At 39.7% G+C, this 19112-nt stretch overlaps 1 protein-coding gene across 2 annotated transcripts; it reads right to left on the bottom strand.

The window, feature by feature from the left end:
- Positions 1-6496: 6496 nt before the first annotated feature.
- Positions 6497-19106, bottom strand: SLU7 (SLU7 homolog, splicing factor). 2 transcript variants are annotated; one of them, XM_026858306.1, is made up of 16 exons: positions 19008-19106; positions 18500-18667; positions 17722-17875; positions 17378-17458; positions 16659-16823; positions 15151-15216; positions 13535-13582; positions 12897-13028; positions 12519-12616; positions 11062-11129; positions 10722-10861; positions 9685-9846; positions 9123-9227; positions 8872-8946; positions 8534-8638; positions 6497-7581 (listed from the first exon to the last, which is right to left on the bottom strand). In XM_026858306.1, the coding sequence occupies exons 2-16, from the start codon at positions 18655-18657 to the stop codon at positions 7402-7404; spliced, it is 1737 nt and encodes a 578-aa protein (XP_026714107.1). In that variant the 5' UTR covers positions 18658-18667; positions 19008-19106; the 3' UTR covers positions 6497-7401. The 2 variants fall into 2 exon arrangements, with proteins under 2 accessions (XP_026714107.1, XP_026714108.1); XM_026858307.1 differs by having other exon boundaries at positions 18952-19106.
- Positions 19107-19112: the final 6 nt, after the last annotated feature.

Here is a 19112-nt window from a genome sequence, read left to right on the forward strand (position 1 = left end):
GTCCTGGCTGCAGCCTGCAGGTCCTGCTTGTGGGTGTGTGGTTCCTGCTCTGCCCTGGCCAGGATCCTGCGTGGGGCTTGGGACAGGCGTGTGCTCAGTGGCCGGGCTCCAGATCCTGCCCTGCTGCTCTCCAGCCAGTAAATATTTTCTGCTCAGTGCAGATTATTAGCTGATTGGGAGTACGCTGGAAGTATCATTCCTTGCTCTGCCAGAATTTATCTTATTGGAGCTGTTGTGGGATTATTTTTTTTAAACTTTCCCCTGCACTTGCTGTTGTGGGAATGGATATAATGTAAAAATGAAGTATGTATACAGTTTGCTTTGTGAGCTGTAGTCAGTTCAGCTGCCTCTGGGAGGGGTGGGAATGTTTGGCCAAGGAAGCACAGGGCTGTTCTCGGGCTCTGCCAATGGTCCTGCAGATCTTCAGAGCCAGTCCCCTGCTCCCTGACAACTCAGCCATGCTCCCAGCTATTGAACAGCCCTCAGGAGAACAACCCCCCTCCCCAAACCCATGCAATCATCGCTTTAGATTTCACTGGGCTGTTTTAGGAAAGCTACCATATGGCTGCAGAGCTCTGGTGTGCCCATGGGGACCTGCCCCCAGCTCCACTTCCCCCTTGGCATTGGTGTGAGCACAGGTGGGGACACCCCCACCTCCAAGAGCCACTCTCCCTTGGGGAAGCTCTGGTGATCGGTTGAATGTGAATTGTCACTTTTTGTCTGTTTCCATAAAGTTTGTAGGAACCCAGTTCTCCTGGAGAGCCTCCCCTGCCCAGGTGTGGGGCTGGAGTCAGGCAAAGGGCTCAAGGCATTGCATGTGCACGGGTCCCACCTCAGGTTTCTTATGAAACCAGATGAGAACTTCCTGTGGGCTTTGCCAGGGTGCCAGTCGATCGGCCTGGGAAGCCACAGCAGCTGCCTCAGACACTAATGGTGTTGAGAAGAAAAAGCCCTTATACTTATCCCAAACCTGCCCCATGGCAGCTGTGCTGAGGCACCAGGGCTTTGGGTTGGATATGGAATTAGTCAGGGGTGAAACGATGCTTGAAAATACAGCAGTCCTGCCAGGCAGTTCAGGGGAATTTGTGGTTACTGGTGATTTTGTGCCCAGATCCACAGCATGCTGAAGGCAGCAAGAGCCTGACCTAGTTCAGCAGTACAGGGAGAGGCAACGCTGGGAAGCTCCTGCCAGGCAGATGGAAAATATGTCTGTGCTGCAGCGCTGAGCTGAGCTCACCCCGGGTCCCAGACAGCTCTGCCGAAGAACATGTTTGGCAGCACACTGTTAAATAAATAAACTGCCCGTTCACAGAGAAGCAGAGCAGCCATGAGACTCGGTTCTCAGTCCATTTTGTTTCTAGATGTTGCAAGGAAGCGTTACAAGAGATTGTGTCCCTTCTGGGCTGCTTTTTAGCAAAAGCCTCTCTGCCATAACCAACATGGTTTCACCATCGATCATGGGGAAGGCGGCTTGTTGCTGCAGTGTGGGGGCTAGCTCGGGCTGACATCCACCTTGGCAGACCCCCATGGGACATGTGTAGGGCTGGGGGTGCGGGTCCCCACCATGGATGGGCTGTGGGGCCTGTCGTGGTGCTTCCTCCTCTGCAGAAAAGCCGCCCTGCCCGTACCGCCCCTCGTAGTCCCTGCCCCAGCCCAAGAGGTGCTGCCTTGCCTGGGCTGGGCAATGCTCTGGGCTGGCGTGGTCCTGTCCCCGTGCCTGCATCCCCTGCATCCCCACCAGTGCCCTTGGCACAACACGCAGTGGCTCTACATTCTTTAGATAAAGATTGTTGGGGGACAAAAGGCTCGGTTGCAAGGAAAAGGTGCTTCATCCAGCACCTATGGAGTAAAAACTGTAATTTTAGCTCCACTATAGCCTGTGCATATGCTTTGGATGAGAAACACGAGTGTCTAAAGGTGGGTGATAGCCAGATCCCGCCCCAGGACAGCAGGACGGGACTGGATCCCAGTGAGGAAAGATTTTTGCTTCATTTGCTTTCCACACAGTAACACATTTCACCATTACAGATACCGACCTTGCAGCAAAGGCTTTGCTGAGTCATTTTATTTGGCTACAAATGCCAAAATTACTGCAGTTCACTCAGAGGCTGGAGGCAGCCTAAATCCAGCCTTCCATTGCACTGGGTGATGGCAATGAAAGTGGACCTCTCTTCAAAGATGAGTGTAGGTGCTTTGGGGTTTTTTTTGAGATACTAATGGGAAGGAAAAAGCATTTTTCTACCCAACAGGCCTCCTGGCTTAGTGTGGACTGGTGATTTGAGTAATTTTTATTGCCCTACCTAAAAGGAGTTTGGACGTCTGTGAGCAGTCTTCAGAGAGTGATTGTCCCTCTCCAAAAGCCCCCATAAAAATGAGTCAAATCTCTGTTTAAACTTAAAGGATGCCCTTGAGACCATTAGCTCTGCTTAGGAACTGCAGTCCTAACCCATTAAGATAAAAATAAATATAGCTTATTTTAGGAAGAGGGAAGTGGGAACCAGCCCAAGCACTAGTGAGCCACTGCAAGCACAGATGTGTTAAGGCTGGGTTTTTTTCTTTTGTCTCATGCACCTTCTAATTCAAAGTGTATTTCAGCAATCCTTTTGACTTGCCACAATTGGCTCCTGCCTGGATATCTAATAACATAGCGAGGCAAGAAAAGATGCTTCTGAAAATGCCTTGTATTTCCCAAAATACAAAAAACTCCAGTCCCACTTCGGGAGTTTGTAGCATCAGCAGTCCCAGTACCTGGGGACATGGGCAGCATTTGCCCAAGCTAGGAAAGCCAGCAACAAATGTCACTTACCCGTGTCATGGTACAGTGCCTCTATACTTCAGCGCAAAGCAACATCCCCCAGAGACAAGTGAAAAATTACTTATATTGTGTGTGAACAGTGACAGGCTGTGTAGATAGTAATAGCCACAGATAAAATCCCCTCTCCTGCTGTCTCTTTCCAAGCAGAGAATTTTGCATTAGAGCTGGCTTTTCTATTCTGGGAGAACTGGTAATTTGCTAAAAATGGCCTTTCAGCTATTCCTAAAATATTGAGAAAATATTAGTATATTGGCAGAATAGACTGTGGGGCTGTGTGTAAAACCTGCAACCCTGTGCTCCTGCTTCTGCACGTGCCCAGCATGAGACACCCCAGCAAACCCAGGAGCCAGCTGAAGGCACCATTTTCCTCCCCCAGCTCGGAGCTCATGCAGCCCAGAGGCTGACGGCATAACCCCTGCCCAGCCAGGGCGTGCAGAACCAGGAGCAAGGCTCACAAACGTGAGGAAGCTTCTTCACCCGTGCTGCTGTGGCAGCCGCCTCGCTAACAGGGCACCACAGACAGCAACTGCACCCCAGGCCTTGCGCTCCAGCACCCACTTCCCCGAGGCACTGTTAGCGAACGTCGTAGCAGCTTGTGAATAAAAAGCATCAATGGGTTAAAACTCCCCTGTGAGGTAGTGTTGGAGCCAGATCTGTAGTTCCTTAAAAACCAAGAACAAATGCATGGGCAAATGTGATAAGGCCATAAATACATCTGAAAAAGTCTCGCTCGTAGGAGATTTGGTGGGAGATTATAGAGCAATGGGCCAAGGCCTGTGCTTAGATGAGTGGCTGGGTGGAGGCTAAAATGCTTTGGAAATAGGAATTACTTTTAAGACTTTGTAGGTTGGAAATTTTGGGTTTGCTAATCTGTCCACTGTGCAAGGTTTCCTTAGGCAAAGTGAATTTTTCCTCTGTTCCACCGAGGTCTAAAATGCACTGTTATTTTGCAGAACTACTACCCTGGTGGGGTTCTGGTTGGGTCATCTAAGAGATGTGAACAAATTTGGTTCATGTAAAATAACTAGTTTAAGTTAGTAGATTTCTGTTTCTTTGTTGCATCTGGCAAAATAAGTGCAAATGGGAGTGCTAACAGAACAACAGGGAGTTGCTGCACGTCCTTCAGGCCACAGTGCTTTGGCCTGAATTGAGTAAAGTTGCACCCAAAAGCGGGCACAGAAAAACCTGTCTCTTCTGTTGTTTTTCCTTTTTCCTAAAAAGTTGAACTTCATGTCATCCTTAATTAATTGCTATAATTCCTGCTTTTTTTCTGATCCCTCAACAGCCTAAAACAATTACACTCACGTAGAACAGTGCATCTCTTTCATTAACCCACTCGGGAAAGCCATAAAGATCCAATTACAAAGAAATGTGGAGACAGTAAAAGAACTACCTTCTGGTGTGCCTTGAAAGATAACACAGAATGCTAAACTTTTCAACAAAAAAGGAGAGTGTTTTAATCTATGTATTTTAAAAATGCAAATGTCTTCAAGAAATCAGCTGGCTAGTTCAGTTTTCAGACTGAGTATGACTCAGACAACAGAACTCAACAGGATGAAAAATGAGGCAATTGAAGCAACTGTTGAAAAGGGAGTTAGAAAATAATTTTGGAGCTTTGCCAAGGCTACCCTGCTGGGAGGGTCTGTCTTGTATTGTGATTTGAGAATTTGACTAGTCTGTGTTACCGGCTAAGGAATTCCCTCTCACCTCACTTCTACCTTTGTGCATGAAAAAAACAGGAGCTCCAACTTCAGCTGCCTCTGCTAGAGTATGCTCATTTCCATTGTATTATTCAGTTCTATCCAAACTAGCCTGATTTGTCTCAAACTCATTTTAGAAAGCAAAAATTCTTCTTGTGCAATACGAAGCAGTCTTTGGATACGCACAGATGTATCACATGCCAAGCCCAAGGGAAAGCAGATGGAGGAAAATTAATCCTTGTGATCAGATCCACAATGTTCTTTAACATTTAACCTTTATGATATAAATAGGACAACATGTTTGAGGCTTTATTTGTCCTTTAAGATCAAGAGTCCTTTGAGACTGATCCAGACGAGACCTGCTCTGTATCATTCACAAGCTCAGGGAACTGTATTTTGAATAAAATGCTTACTAATTGCCTCTTCCCCTGGAGCTGCCTTTCTGCTTCACCGGAGGAAGCTGGTCCATCTTCCCGCAGGCTCTCTCAGCAGAGCCAGAGAGGGCATGCCGCAAAGTAAGTTACAGTCGTCACATCTTCAGGTATGGAAAAGCAAAGCCATCCACATGAGTATGCTCAAGGGGGAATTCAGTATGTTTATTTGTAAAAGAGATCTCCCCATAGCACTGAACATGTTATACTGGCTTATAAAATACATGCACCTTTAACTCCCTCCCCATTTTTCTCTTGAATGTAAGAGAAATTCTCACTAAACGAGTTTAAATCTGAACCTTACAGGCTGCCTCGACTAGTGAATTATTTGTTCTTCATTCTAAATTGCTCTTTTCAGTGTTATTTCTGAACTGGCTCCTTTATAAAGAATCAAGTCTCTAGCTACTTTTAGAAAGGTATTTAAATAGCTCAAGAAATTGGTAACATGGACCCTTCTGACATCCCATCTTCCCTCAAATTCAACTTGGCACTGACCAAGACAGCAGCAGTTGGTATCTGCAGCTGGAGGTATGCTGGCCAGAATTTCAGAGGTTATAGCCCTGAGAAGAATAATAGTTTACGGTTCAAATCAGCCAATTTAGAAAAATAATCCAAGAACAGTTTGCATTCAGGTCGTACCAGAGGATCTCTGGCACACACTAAATACTCAATATTTTGACAATCAATAGAGAGTATCACTGATAGTTTTAATATAGAACTATTATATTGCAGACTAATGCAGAATTTCCATTATTAGTTATGTTATGCTAAATTAAAATACTCAATCCTTAAAGTGGCTGTGAAATTACACAAATGACACTTATGTTTACTGTATGTAATTATCTGTGGAAAAGAGTAGTTTTCCCTTGAAATTATCCATAACCTAGAAAGGTGAAGACGTGAGCTGATGTGGAAACTTGGAATGAGTCCCTTGTATAGTGGAAGGAAAACTATATCCCTAATATTTTTCCCCGATTGTCTAAATCCATATGGTTTGTGAAAACATAAAAGCAATTTCTGCAAAAGCTGATTTCTACTCCTTAAAAGTTTTTCCTTCCTGGTACTTCATTATAGTAACAATTCCACCCCCAGATCTTTGATTTCACTAGCTGGTTATATTTTTTGCAAGTGCTAGGAGGATTTTAAAATCAAGTTTTATAAAATAGAAATCTGCAGTCAGATTTATAAGTCTTAGAAAGTCTGCATTCTGAATTAGTATTTCTGTAACAAAAATAAAGGGGAAACAGACTTGGAGAAAACCTAATGAAAAAAGGAAACCAGCTTTACGGGTGGAAATCACTGGTATGTGTTGCACGTATAATACACTGCTTCATTTTCTTCCAACTTTTGACTTCTTTCATTGTTTACAAAGTGGAAATTTTGAGTAGGTTCTTAAAATTAAGAAGAAAAGCCAGGATAGGGAGTTTTCCTTGTCCTGCCATTAATATAACTGCATTAAACATGGTTATAAAAGTCATGTTTAATAAGACAGTTTTAGCCATAACAGATATAATTCTGAAGCCTTCCAAGTCTAAAGTCATGCTTTGAAGTTTTTCACCCATTTCTTCAACTTTTAATAATTAAAGGGGAAAACTCCCAGTTTAAGGACCAATATTGCCAAATACAAAGCAGATGCTGCTTCACATTATCACAAGGTATTACAGCCTAACGCTTGGTATTACACCATCTAACAGGATTCTGGAAATTATAAGGGTAAGATTAATACTCTTATCAAACAGAAAACCAAGGAACTCAGATCTCTGCAACTGAAATTTGTATGTTAATATGTGCAGAAACAGATTTAAGAATTTAAAAGCTCTACAGTCATCCTAATCTCTTCGTTCAAAACGCTAGACAGCATTTAAGACCTTCATATTAATTTAACCAGAACTGTACAAAGCAATCAATTTTTACACTTCAAAAATACTTACTACAAAGTGATCAAGAAACAATTTCTCCTTTAAAGCCATATAACAGGCAACTCCCTTTACAAATAAGAGGCTTCAGTAGCTGTATCAATTTTTAGTTTCAACAAGTTTTGTTCTGTATTAAGGGACACCCGCTGATCATTTCCGGAGTGGTCAGTTTTACCAAATGTATCATGACTTCACGCATATATTAGTTGGCCAAACGAACCTAGAATTCCAGCCACTGTCAGATCTTTTCCAAGACTTTACAGAGTAGTTGTATTTTATATATACATATATTTTTATATATGCATGCGTGTATATATGTATTTGAGACTGAGTATGTACACATACACACGTATATAAAATTCCTGTATCGGACTGATTATGTCTGTTGAAAGAAATTTTCACCAACTTCTTTGGTGCAAAAAAAAAAAAAAGGTCTCTGCCATTTTTGGTATTTATTAGACACATGGAAGGTAAGCAAGTGCAGAGTTGTAAACAAGTATGAAAAAAAGTCTTGTGTGTTGGAATGTTTTTCACTGTGACTACTGTCCAAGAAAAGAGGCCATGGGATCATCAGGTCTCTGACGTTTCATTCTATAGGCTTCCATTTCCTCTTCTGAAGGCTCCTTGGTTTCATACACACTGTTGTATGGTCTCTTCCTCTCATCTAACTGCATGATTTCTTTAACGTGGAGAAGACGAGCCTCTTCTGCATTTAGTGCCTGAAATGAAAGCAAAGTAAAAATAAAAACCCACAATGAAAGTTAAGCAAAAAAAACCCATGAAGGTTTGTATTAGATTCCAGGATAATGAACCACCAACAGCCAGAATGGTGGGATAAGCGAAGCACATCTGCCTGGCCCACCTACAGTACACTTCATTTAATGCTCATTTCTCTTTTAATCCCTTTCCAATTGCCAAAATCAAGTAAGAAATTCCTTGGCCTTACCTAAAATGTAATCTTGATCCAGCAAGTACAAAAGCAGGTAAACAAGCATGTGGTCTTAGGGGTTTGGGTTTGTTTGTTGCTTTGGGTATTCTTTTGGGGGAGGAGTTTCAGTCAGGGAGCATTTTTTTTCTTAAATGTTTTTTTGAAATACATGTTATCCCATTCCTCAAACTATGGCTCCTCCTTGCTACTGAAAAGAAGCTGCATTTGTACAATGCTTTGATTAACCATAGTTTAACGTTAGTTTCACAGTCTTCAATATCCAGAGGCAGGCTGCTATGCTCGTCAAAGGGCTGCTCAGCAGAAGTCAGTAGCTTGCTTGGTGGATGGATCTATTGCATCAACTGTGAGACTGGGCCCAAGTCTGGGATAAAAAGTGCTAACTTAAGCTTTGATGGTGCTTTTGATCTCTCCATCTTTCTTTAATACGCAAATCATTGTGTTCTGCAATGTCTTTTATAGATTTACAGCTGTAATAGGTACCTAGACAGGAAGTACTCTAAATCATCTAAACTAAGTCTTCCAAAACTATTTATTGCATGTTCTAAACTACATTCCCTATTTCCCAGGCAAACATCTAACAGCATTTTAAATTTGTTTTAGCTCAAAATTAGCATCAAAGAACATCCCACAGAATACCACAAGAACTGCATTACAGGCTCCATGAAATACAACAGTGTCAGTTTTAAGTTCTTTTTGCCACAAAACCACTGAATATAGCACACCTTTTTAAGTTTTTCTTGCTTCTTTTTCTCTTCACCCTCACTATCTGAATTTAAGCTCTTCTTGTGCTTCTTCTTTTTCTTCTCCTTCTGTTTCTCCTGGTGGATCTGTAAGGAAACCAGTTACTGTTAAGATTCAACTTGCAAACGTTAGTAATGTTCAAGCCATTAAATCTCAAACGTCTACTAATGCTACTTGAGAGCTCAGTTTTCAGCAGAGGTGTTAATGATCCAATAATGCAGGCTAACTCATTATGACTTACATAATTTTGTAGTTATATGAAGTCTCTTAAAATGCTGAGGAAAAGTATCTGCCTTCCTGAGAAAGGGAAACAACCTACCTCCATCAGTGTTTTTGGTTTTGTCATGTGTTCTTCCTCCCCGGGTTGCTCCTCCAGTAAGCTTGCTTCAGTATTCTATACAACAGACATGAGAAAGGATACTCATTCACTAACACACTTGAAAGGGGAAGGACAAAAACTCTCAAATGAACAAAAAAACCAACAAACCCCCAGCAAAACAGTCTAAAACTTAGGTAGGAAGATGAATGCTTTTTAGTTCTTTCCAAATGACTAAATAAGACAATACTTACAGCAATTTCCTTCCCAGCTTCTCCTGTACAGTATGAGTATTTGACAAACGAGTGGCAGCATTTGTAACCCCACTTGCCTTCTTTCCAATATGAACCCCAAATGCACTGCAAGAGAAGACACCATAGCAATTATGTCCATAATGATACTCCTGTAGAAGGAGCTCTAATTTATTCCTGAGGTTATATCCCATTTAAGTATATTATTCAAACAATCCAGAAGGGAAAGTTCTAAGCAATACTTTTGTAATTTTACATTAGCCTTACAGGTACAGTTTCAAAAAAGAGAAAAGCAACAGGATGTGGTCAACTCATATTCAAAGTCAAAGGGAAATACAGTAACTTCCCCTTTAGTTTAAGATTGCCATCGCAACTCCTCAAATTCACATCACAACCATCACAATTTGAAATTCCTCCTTAGTAGAAAAGGGAGAGTGGCACATTTGAGACAGAAGAAATTTATTTGCTGTATTAATTATATTGTATGTATCCTACCATACCTCATTCCCTTCCAGTGGGAAGAAATCTAAGGTTTTTTATAATTTTAATATAAGATAGCACTTACTGTATGGTTGTTGATCTTTACATCCTCTTCATATTTAGAGCAAGCAATAGCCTTCTCTTGTCCTTTGATGACTGTTCCATGCCTAGAGTACTCTACATAATCTTCTGTTTGAGCTAACAGCAGTTCAGCTGGTGGGGCATCTAGATGTTCTTGTCCTCCATACTAAAATGAAAACAGAAGTGACATATAATAGCTTTGAAAAAACCCCCACCTTTTATGTAGTTAAGCATATATTTCAAAAACATCACCTTAAGTACCTTCTGAAAATGACACAAAAGAAGTGGATGGAAATAGTTTTGTGAATAGTTAAGAGAGAAATACATTGCCTCCTATGACCGTTGTGGTGTGTTTTGATGTTTTGGTTGGTTGGGTTTGGATTACAACAGCGATATTCCTCACTCAAAGCAGGAAAACTTTTCAGACCAAACCAAAAGGCTCTGTTAGAACCAGAGTAGTACTTCTGTCTCCCTCCAAACCTGAATGTTGACAAGGTTAAAATCTAAATGGATTTAGTTCTTTATCAGTTGTTGAAGAAAGAAGTTGCAAAATATAAAATAAATATTTACCTAGAAGACTACACCCAAAAATCAAGTCTGAAAATTCTGCTTTTCATATTTAGGAAAAAATAAAAGTTTATAAATAATTTTGGGAGACAGTTACTTGGGTATTTTACAAAATACACCACTTTTACTGTTCAAAAGAACTTTTTCAACCACTTGTATTATTAAAAAAAAAATAAAAAATTAAATTCCCACTCCTCCTACATTCTGCTGTCAGATTTTTCACTGGAGAGATTGTGACAGTTAATAGAAGAGCTCCCAATAATCCAAAGAAATGCCAGCAATTTTCAAAGTTTCCTATATTAAACAACATAATGAATCCAATTGATGAGATTATGTATAGATATAAAAACCTTTTTATAAATCTGAGAACAGCTGATGCATTTTCACAAAGCATTAGTTATCTTATTTGTTCCCCAAGACCCAGAATTCAAACACAACAAGTATTCTTACTAAGTAAAACCAAATGTCTATTACCTTCTCCAAGATGCTTTCTTTCTGCTGTGCCTTGAAATCTTCTTTTTTCACTTTGAAGGATTTATAAAGTAGCTCTAATTTTGTAGGGTCTGCTTGAAGATGAACTTCAGAGCCTTTGTCATAAGCCTCCCAAGCAAACACTGTGTACACAAGAAGTTTCACTCAGTATTTATTCTAAAACTGACCTATGAATTCAAATAACAATCTTTAATCTGTAGTGATTTGAAAGAAAGCCTCAATCTATAGATTTAAATTCTCTTTTGCAAGAGAGCAGCATTGTTAACGTAAGTCTTTTAAATCCATTTCTTTAAAAAACCGCAAAGAACCAAAACCCACTTACGCTGAGTCTGTGCCATTGAAATGGTATCCCCAGTATAGCGAACAAAGTTGTCACCTGCATAACCAACTCTGTAGAAAAGAACATATGATTCTTAGCATTCAAGTAATGTGATTTCCTTTTAAATACAATCATAGCACACCAACAGGAAAGTAAAAGTTCTGCTTTGTGCCCTGAAAGTTAAGAATGGGGGGAGAGGAAGGAACATTCAACTCAATACATGAAATGAAAGTCCAGGCTCCCCACAGAGTCATGAAAGTATTAGATGGCAACTCAGAAGACATGATGCGTATGTTCACAGGGAAACACCTTACGATGGAGACCTGGAGCTCTGTCTGGGATACCAAGCCCCATGAGTCAAACTTGTATCTAACTGCACAATAAATAGAAATGGTAGGTGATACTCTTGCACAGTGATTCTCAGGTTTTGGATTTGTGAATCTCTCCTCCTGCCCAGACTCAGTGTATTTCACCGAGTTAAAGCCTGGTAACAGCTTTACTGTTCTGTTACTTTTTGCACACCCATTGAAGAGATTCAAAATGAATATATGAAACAGGTTGAAAATGAAATGTTAACAATCCAATTTCCCACTCTTTTCATCTCCCCAAAGCCACTCTGAAAAATTTACAGTCTGCAAAGCTGTGGCAGAAACAGAGATTCAACAAAGGTCAAATTATGACTCTAGAGAGAAGTGAAAGCATCTGCATCTAAAAAAAGAATTGACTGGCATTTTTCTAGCTGGGGCAAGGAGGGGTGGAAAGAGCATTATTTACTAGCATTTAGCCTCTGCCATTCTATTTCAGGCAATGAGCTAATCTAATTACTGTACTCTGAATAAACGTTTCTACTCATAGCCTGTCTACTCAGTCAGTCCACAGCACTACACAGGTCAAGGCAGGGTCACAGCTCAAGTGCTTGATTTGGGTTTTAAGTGAGACAGCCTTATGTGCAGCCAAAAGCCAGCCTATGGTGTTCTTTAATTGTCTAGCTAGACAATGCCAAAGCTTTCAGAATTTTTTCTATGCAGACTCCATATATGTATGAGGAGCTCTCGCTCCCAATTCAAGCATTCAGTTAGGTACTGCAGATACTCCATGCTAGTCTCCAGTGCTGAATGCCTCCCAACAAACAAGGGATGAAGTTTTTGTACTGAAATACTTTACCTAAAACATCACTGTTTACAGGTATCACCTCAGATACAGCAGTGTTCTAATCCTTGTACAGATTATTACACTAAATGGTGGTCCACAAACCCTTGGCAATTACTAAAATACCACTTTTATCTATTAAAACAAAAAGTGCTGCTAAATATAACATTTTTTCCCATGTTTACTACTACTTCATCAATAACTGGCTAAAGATTCATTAGTAAAAGGACTTACAGAAAAAATAAATACAAAACTATTCTAATTTTTAACATTTTTATTGGATACACAAGCATGACCCTGCTTTAACTTACTCATCTGGATTCTTGCCCGTATTGGCATATGGATTCTCCCTCATTGCTCTTGTTTTGGGATCATAATAAGCAGAGTTTGGATCTAGATTCCTCAAGTACTAGGGAAAGAAAACAACATATACAAGATATTAGATATTTATGATTTTAAAATAACCAAAGTTACTCCTGTATCTCCCAGCTTAGACATTTTAAAGAGTTGTATCTCCATAAAAGGATGACCTTGATGAACTTACAACATGAACAGGAATAGAACTGAGAATAGACCTTAACCTCTAAACCCCAAGACCCATATGCAAACTCATTAATAATTGAGTGTATGCTTTTTTGAAATGAAATCTCATGAATAAAAGGAACATCTGTAAAGAATTCTTTACTCACTTTTGCAATATCTTCCCGAATACGTAAATTTCGAACTGTGATACGTCTTTTAGAGTCAAAGTTCTGCCCAGGCATATCAATGTCATCTGCATATTTATCTTCATCTTCATCTTCACTGTTATGATCTCTTTCCTGAGGAGAGATAGGAAAGTTCTAAATAAAAGAGGACATTCCCTCTAGAGAGAAGTACAAGAATCTGATTTTAGTGGTTTCATTAAGAATTCTGCAATTCCTGTAGTTAAAAACTAGCATCATTTACCTGTGCTTAAGTGTGCTGTCATGCTAATCTGACATTCAACAGTTTTCATAAATACTCGTTAAAAGATCTCCACTTCCCCGTATGAAAACAGTTACAAAAACGTAACTGTGATGGCATTAAGAAAATTGTTATCTTGGGCACAATATAGCACATATTAAACACTAGTTGTTTGCTTGCATCTCTAAGGTTTGGCAACACACAGGAATTAAAACAAAACCAACACCCACCCACCCCCACCCCCCCGAAGTCCAACAACCCTGCCCAAAAGAATACGCAGCCAGTGGCATGAACAACATTCAAATCCTTGTGCCACCCTTGTTTCACTAACTACAGGTCCTTCTTTCTGCCCATGGTGTGATGCAGCAGGTAATCATCTTACTGTCTGTGAATTTGGTTCCTCTTCTCCCCACTGGTTTCTTGGGGAGTTCTGCAGCAAACAAAGAGCACATCAGTGGAGAAGACAAGATAGTGGAGAAAGGAAACATGACAGGGATATAAAGAGCAATCAAAGCAGAGCTTGATGCTGGAAGCTAAATACAATATACCTGTGTCACAAAATGCCCAAAGACTGCTATGTAATGTTCTAGGAAAGAGTTTGAAGTGTCTCTGTTATGGAGATGTGTTTGAGACCTTGTCACTGCATTCCCAACTAAATTTTCGAGCATTTAGAAAACCAGCAAATTCTACAACTGTCACTGTTTTTTAGAGCTTGCTATGCATTTGAACACTAATGGTTTAGACTAGAATATTTCATATCATGCAAATATAATATTCAACTGTGAAAGTTTAAAAAAACTAATTAAGAAGATGTGTATGCAAGTCTTTAGTTAGGATTGGCAGGAATACTAAGCATGAATCAGAAGCCATAATTTAATCTGGAGAAACATAGCAGAGTTTATTTTTTTAACCTGCTTAGCCTCTAACTTGAGAATACTTCCAGTGGTAAAGATGGAAAGAACTGTGAGTACTGGAAGACTGACCCACAAATTGGCTAGTACTGACTATGCAACTCAATCTTGGTCCTCTCCATCAGAGTTCTTGTGTTACAAATATACTTTTCTTCTTACAGCTCCACATTATAAAGAGTAAGTATATGGAAGCCAACAATGTTTGCCTTGTGAAAACAGGCATCAAAAAGAGAAAAGCATCTTTTCTACCGGGAAGGTCAGAACGCTGTAGTTTGCAGGGTTTGAGATTAAGTTCACTCTGCCATCTAGTGACAAAATGTAAGATGACAACCTCTGGAAAATGGAGGCGCAATTGTATGTAGTCTGCCTGGTGTTTTCTTTCTTATAATATTGATTACAAAAACCTACTTCTGACCAGTAGCAGTCTCTAATTTTTCTCCATTTTATAAAATTAGAATATTATTATCCCTTTTAAAATGAGAATTTTACATCACAGATTATCAAAAGCATTGGCTATAATCTAAGAGAAAACTAAGTTGTGAGACAGAGGGAAATACATATGCTCAGCCTTCAAATAACCAGAGACACTGCAAATAATCTCAGCAATGTCTGAAGAAGAAACAAGTTTGGTTTAAGATAAAGAAAATACCTTCCTGTTTCAATTTACAGTAAGCATTACTAATTACCATGTAATAGTTGTTACCTCAACATTAGTCAGATGTAACACTTTAAATACAAAGAAAGCATTTGAGCATACGAACAAAATTGCTACATGGAAAACAAGTTTATCTGACCCAAAATTCCATGTCATTAATTTTAGCAAGAATAATAATTGCACGGAATTTTTGCCCATCGGAGGAAAACAAAGCAACTCCCATTTGAAAGAATATGCTTCAAGAAAGAAAATGGTTCAAATTCTTGAATGTGACACAGGGTATGCAGGTGCCAGGAAAATCTTTATATTACTGAAGGGCATAAAAAACAACAGCAGACCCTGCACAGAGTATAAAAGCATCAGACAGCATAAGTAACCTGTTGTATTTTTATTCAGCCTAAAGAAAAATAAATTAGGGTTTAGTTTACTTACCACTTGCTCCAGCTTTCCTGACGCTAACTCTTCCTGTAGCTTCTGGGCTTTCAGTGTACGTTTGGCCTGTGTATCATGGAAATGAATTGGTTTTAATATTCCTTTTTAATAGCAAGTGTGTAGTAATGCTTATGATAAGCATCTCTTGTGACTGCTGTCATTTAAAATGCATTCCTTATTACACAAAAATGTTTTTTTTTACTCTCTGGGTGTTTGTAAAAAAAAAAAAAATCAGCAGCCTAGAGCTTCTCTCCTCTTCATGATGCTTTTTTGAGCCTTAACGAAATTATGTATACTATTTTACTATTTTATATTATACTGTTAAATAAAACAATTTACTAGAGTTTATGCAGCTATACCATTACTACATTCATCCTACTTTAAGAAAGAGGTAACTTATTTTAGTTCAGTAGTCTTTAAAAAACACAATGATTTATTAATCTAGTTAGAAACTTCAGTGCTTAAGGCAATTCATGACTGATGCTGCAAGCACTTATGGTTCATCCAGGAAGCACCAAAATGAAGCACCTAAAGTCAGATTTTAATGCAGTATGTAGTGAATTTTTGTCTGACATCAAAGAACCACAGAACATTTGACACTGGAGGTGCCTGCAGATCCCGCCAAGGGCAAGCCCCCTGCTCAAAGCAGGCCTGCCTACAACAGGTTGCTGAGGGCGGTGTCTAGGTAGGTTTTTCATTACCTCCAAGAATGGAGACTCCCCCTGGGCAAGCTGTTCCACTGTTTCATCACCCTTACAGTACAACATTTCTTTCTTCTGTTTAACAGAATTTCTTATATTTAAGTTTGTGCCACTGCTTCTTGTCCTGTCACTAGATGCTACTGAGAAGAGCCTGGCTCTGTCTTTAAACACTCCCATTAGACATTTATACACACTGATTAGATCCCATTTAGCATTAGCTTTCCTACGCACTATAGGAAAACACTGAGGACCAGGCACTAAAGGGAGTTAGTTGGGCACTGAACTACCTTTTGGAACAGGTAGCCAACATCCAGCCAAGGTAGTGAACTACTAAGAAGTTAATAGTGTCCACAAAGATTTGGTGCATACAGATAGAAAATTAATGGCAACAGCAAGGTGCCAATCTGCACAGTGACATGTACAAATAGTCCACTGCTCCATCATGGTAACTAAGTAAAGTAACATGAATGAAGTTACAAAATAGATATAGATTTATTTGCTGTAATACAGCCAGATAATAAATTCCTTTCTTGCCTTCGATTCAATTTGTAGCTTGGGTAATAAATGCTAAGGCTTGTCTACTGAAAAGTAAGCAACCTGGAGAGACACTCCATTTACTGTACAGACCCAGTTCTGATCTGAATTTTCAGTCTGAGTGAAGTTTGCTGTCAAACACAGAAACCATCTTGCTTTTTCCTTATGAATACAGCATGAAGTCTAATATTAACAGTGCACATAACAAATGTTCCTTGTCCCAGCCAGGCCAAACAGCAAACCTCTGCCCAGTAAACCACAGCATGTACATACCAAATCAACCTTGGAATATTCTTCTACAATCTTCATGTGCTCTTCTGGGTTATAACCATTCCAACGATCTCGCTTTCCATCATAATCAAACATGAGTTGAGGTTGCACATGTTCATCTGGTGCAATATTCATGCCTGTGTATTTTGCTCCTACCTTCCTAGGTCTCTGAAAGGAACAGGCCATTAGACTAAAATATGTTACTCAGATACAACTTTAAAAAATAGTATCAATTGAGCTCCTCTAAAGCCAGTTAAATTCAGCACTATAAGCCTGTGAATTGCAAATAAAAGTAGTTAATTTCTGTATTTTAAAGTAGCACAACTGACTCCAAACCCTAACAATTTCTAACTCTATTTTCTACAATTAACAACACAATCAAAACACATTTTCTGGGAATAGCTTCTAGCTGACATGAAGCAGAAAGACAGGCTCAGCAGCACTTGAGTTAAAACAAGCTAACATGAGGACCTAAACATTTTCACCTATTATTGCAATTGCTTATCACAGAATGGATGAGCAACACCCTGAACATTATCATTCTTACCCTTCATTTTTCCTACATAACAATTTATTTAGAAATTTTCAAGCCAACTATCAATACTTGTAACCTTTTTCAAAATTACTAATTTTTATTTTATCTATAGCTAGCTATTTTTCACAAAGATTAGAATTCACATTATTTTCAAAACCATTACAAAGTCAACAAAAGTCAAGTTTACCTCCATGCAGTCTTTCTTTTTATGTGTCAGTGCACCACAGTTCTCACAAGCTCCTTTACGGTATCTAGTTGCTACCGCATGCTAAACAAGAAAAAAAGACAGTGTTGTACAAACTTGTGGCAAGATTCATATACATGTTCCCAGTAACTAATTAATTTTTTCAATACAACTAAAGTGTGCATGGTCTACCCAAACTTAGAACACATATTTTCTTACCAAACACTATGACGTGCCTGCTAAATAAGAATTCCCAGCTTCTGTCTCCCTCAAAAACATGTAACCAGAACTATCTACTCACAAAATCAAACCAAATCCTTATTTTATGACAAAAACATTTTGCATACCTCTTGAACTCCTCGTTTGTACCAATCTCCAGAGGTGCTATACTGTTTCTGCTTCTCTGGCTGAGGTCTCTGATGCTTTAGTGTAGGTCTTTTCGAAGGATCTATGTACCATGGTACTGAGGATATATACTGAGGAATATGCGGATTGATATCTCTGTAAGAAATGTTGAGTAATAAATACACAGCATAGGGAAAAAACATCAACTTAGCCTAACAAATAACTCTCAAAGTCCAATGCTTTTCCAGTGATAACAACGTTGTTGGGATGCATTACAAAATAACTTGAATTTCACTAGATAAACACAGACTTTCATTGAGATTTTGTTGCTATCTAATTCACCTAAACTCCTGACTCCAAATCAAGTACCTTATTCTATGCAATGTTACTAAGCACAAAAATAGTAACATTTCTCTTCTCAGAGGCAACAAGCCTTGCAAAAGCAATAGCGAGGGAACAGATAAGGTATGCAGTAAACTTCCCCAGTACTACATTTTGGTCACTTTAAAAATACCACTTGTAAGCAGCTGCACAGACGGGACTTTATAACAGCTGCCAACAAATCACAGTAGCTAAACACTGAGCCTACATTTTTATTGGAAAATACCCATTTTCTGAGGATGACTAGTATATTAAAAGCAAATTCACAAAGTTCAAATAGTTACTTCTACAAGAACTCATCTAGAAATCATGTATCACCCTCATGAGTATTCTGTAATCACAACCAAAGACATTTTTAACCAGTAGTTTTAGACAAACCATAGCTTTAATAAAACTTACTTTCCTTCTTCATCCACCTCAGCGGGTGCATTTCCTAGTTTTCTTTGTTCTTCTAATTCCTTCTTTTTCCTCCAGTCTTCCCTTGTCATCTTTTTTGGTTCCTCCAGGCTGACATCATTTGATCCTCCTGAAGGAGTGGCGTTCGTTACTGATGACATTTTGTTTCTCCTGTAACAAAGAAGAAAACAGAAAAACTCTTACAGATCTGCACAGCAGCACATTCTTCAACGTGGTTTTGTATCGTTCAGTGAAACCAGCAACACCATGCGATGCATTTTTCACAAATGTCTTTCCACTTAAATATCTACCAGTGCTGAAGTAATCTTTTTAATGATCCTCTTCTCTAACCAATACGATACATGATGGGGCAGAAGAGCAGCGGCTCTGCGCGCAGCGTCACGACCCGCACTATCAGGCCTTCCCCGCCCGCGTTGTGGGGGACACAGACTCACCCGCGGCCTCGCCAGAACCACCAGAAGGTCCCGCACAAAGCCGGGCCTACGCGTACCCCGAAGGCGAGGCAGGAGAGCGACTGCGAGGAAGCAGCGCCCCGCCATGGCCCAGACCCGGCCTACGAGGACGTGGGTGCTTTCCCGGAGCCCAGAGCGGCGGC

Source organism: Athene cunicularia, assembly GCF_003259725.1.
Source record: "Athene cunicularia isolate RWA chromosome 13 unlocalized genomic scaffold, athCun1 chr13_part1, whole genome shotgun sequence".
Taxonomy (NCBI): Eukaryota; Metazoa; Chordata; class Aves; order Strigiformes; family Strigidae; genus Athene; species Athene cunicularia.

Excerpts from the sequence above, each read along its gene's own strand:
- SLU7 (XM_026858306.1), bottom strand. The coding sequence starts at position 18,657 with ATGTCATCAGTAACGAACGCCACTCCTTCAGGAGGATCAAATGATGTC. Across the intron at positions 17,459-17,721 it reads ACAAACGAGGAGTTCAAGAG|CATGCGGTAGCAACTAGATA; the intron begins GTATGCAAAATG and ends TTTCTTGTTTAG. Across the intron at positions 16,824-17,377 it reads AAAAGAAAGACTGCATGGAG|AGACCTAGGAAGGTAGGAGC; the intron begins GTAAACTTGACT and ends TGTTCCTTTCAG.